A 913-nucleotide genomic window follows, 5' to 3' on the forward strand; every position below is an offset into this window, starting at 1 on the left:
CTGGCGTGAGTACGGCGAGGAACGGTGGGCAGGGGGGCGCAGGGGGGGGGCGACGTACGGTCCAGGTGTGGGTGAAGACGCGGCCGAGATCGAAGGCGCCGTTCATGTACGCCCGCCAGTCGTGGGCGAGGAACGGCCAGCCGAGTCCCACCTGCCACCCCGCCGCCTTCGTCAATTCAACCGCACACGCGACACGACACGACACACGACACACGACACGATACGACACACACGACACACCACACACGCCATACCTGAACGGCAAAGAAGAGAAGCGCGCGAGGAATGTTCCTCAGAATTCCTTCCTGACTCACCGAGAAATGCAGCACCACACGTCAGCGGGGGATGGGAAGGGAGAGGGGAAGGCTGCCAGCTGGAGCGCGCGCGCGAACTGAGCGGCGGCTACGGCTGCCGTACCTCCATGGCGAGGATCAGCCCGAAGCCCGGCAGGAACAGGAGCAGGTTCATTTTCACCGACACACCAAACCTGTCGCACACGCGCGTGCGGTCGAGTCAGATGTCGTGCGTGTTGCGTGTTGCGTATTGCGTGTTGCGTGTTGCGTGTTGCGTGTTGCGTGTTGCGTGTTGCGTGTTGCGTGTTGCGTGTTGCGTGTTGCGTGTTGCGTGTTGCGTGTCGGGGGCAGGGGGCACAGCGCGTACGAGTAGAGGAGGGTGGCGAGGGATAGGCGACGGTTGAGGAGCGCCAGGATCGCGGCGTACATGAAGAACATCGCCCAGCAGTCATTGAACAAACTGCGCAGCCCCCCCCCCCCAAATCGCCCTCGTCAACGACGCCACAAACACGACACACGACACAACACACGACGTCGAGCGAGTACCGGAGGCCAAAGATCGAATGAATTCGCTTCGAGAGGCAAAGCAGCACCACGGCCCACACGGGAGTCTACAAGAG

The 913-nt window shown here is 62.5% G+C and overlaps 1 protein-coding gene across 1 annotated transcript in view; it reads right to left on the bottom strand.

Annotated features, from left to right (window-relative positions):
• ACA1_023390 (ALG3 protein) overlaps nucleotides 1-913 on the bottom strand; it is a gene marked incomplete at both ends in the record, with an annotated part of 4,414 nt that overhangs the window by 866 nt on the left and 2,635 nt on the right. Inside the window, 5 exons of the mRNA XM_004337892.1 lie at nucleotides 59-166; nucleotides 255-305; nucleotides 418-487; nucleotides 661-753; nucleotides 840-904. Of these exons, the coding sequence (XP_004337940.1) occupies nucleotides 59-166; nucleotides 255-305; nucleotides 418-487; nucleotides 661-753; nucleotides 840-904 (387 nt within the window). The remainder of the gene's footprint in view (nucleotides 1-58; nucleotides 167-254; nucleotides 306-417; nucleotides 488-660; nucleotides 754-839; nucleotides 905-913) is intronic.

Source organism: Acanthamoeba castellanii, assembly GCF_000313135.1.
Source record: "Acanthamoeba castellanii str. Neff unplaced genomic scaffold scf7180000084436, whole genome shotgun sequence".
Classification (NCBI taxonomy): Eukaryota; Discosea; order Longamoebia; family Acanthamoebidae; genus Acanthamoeba; species Acanthamoeba castellanii.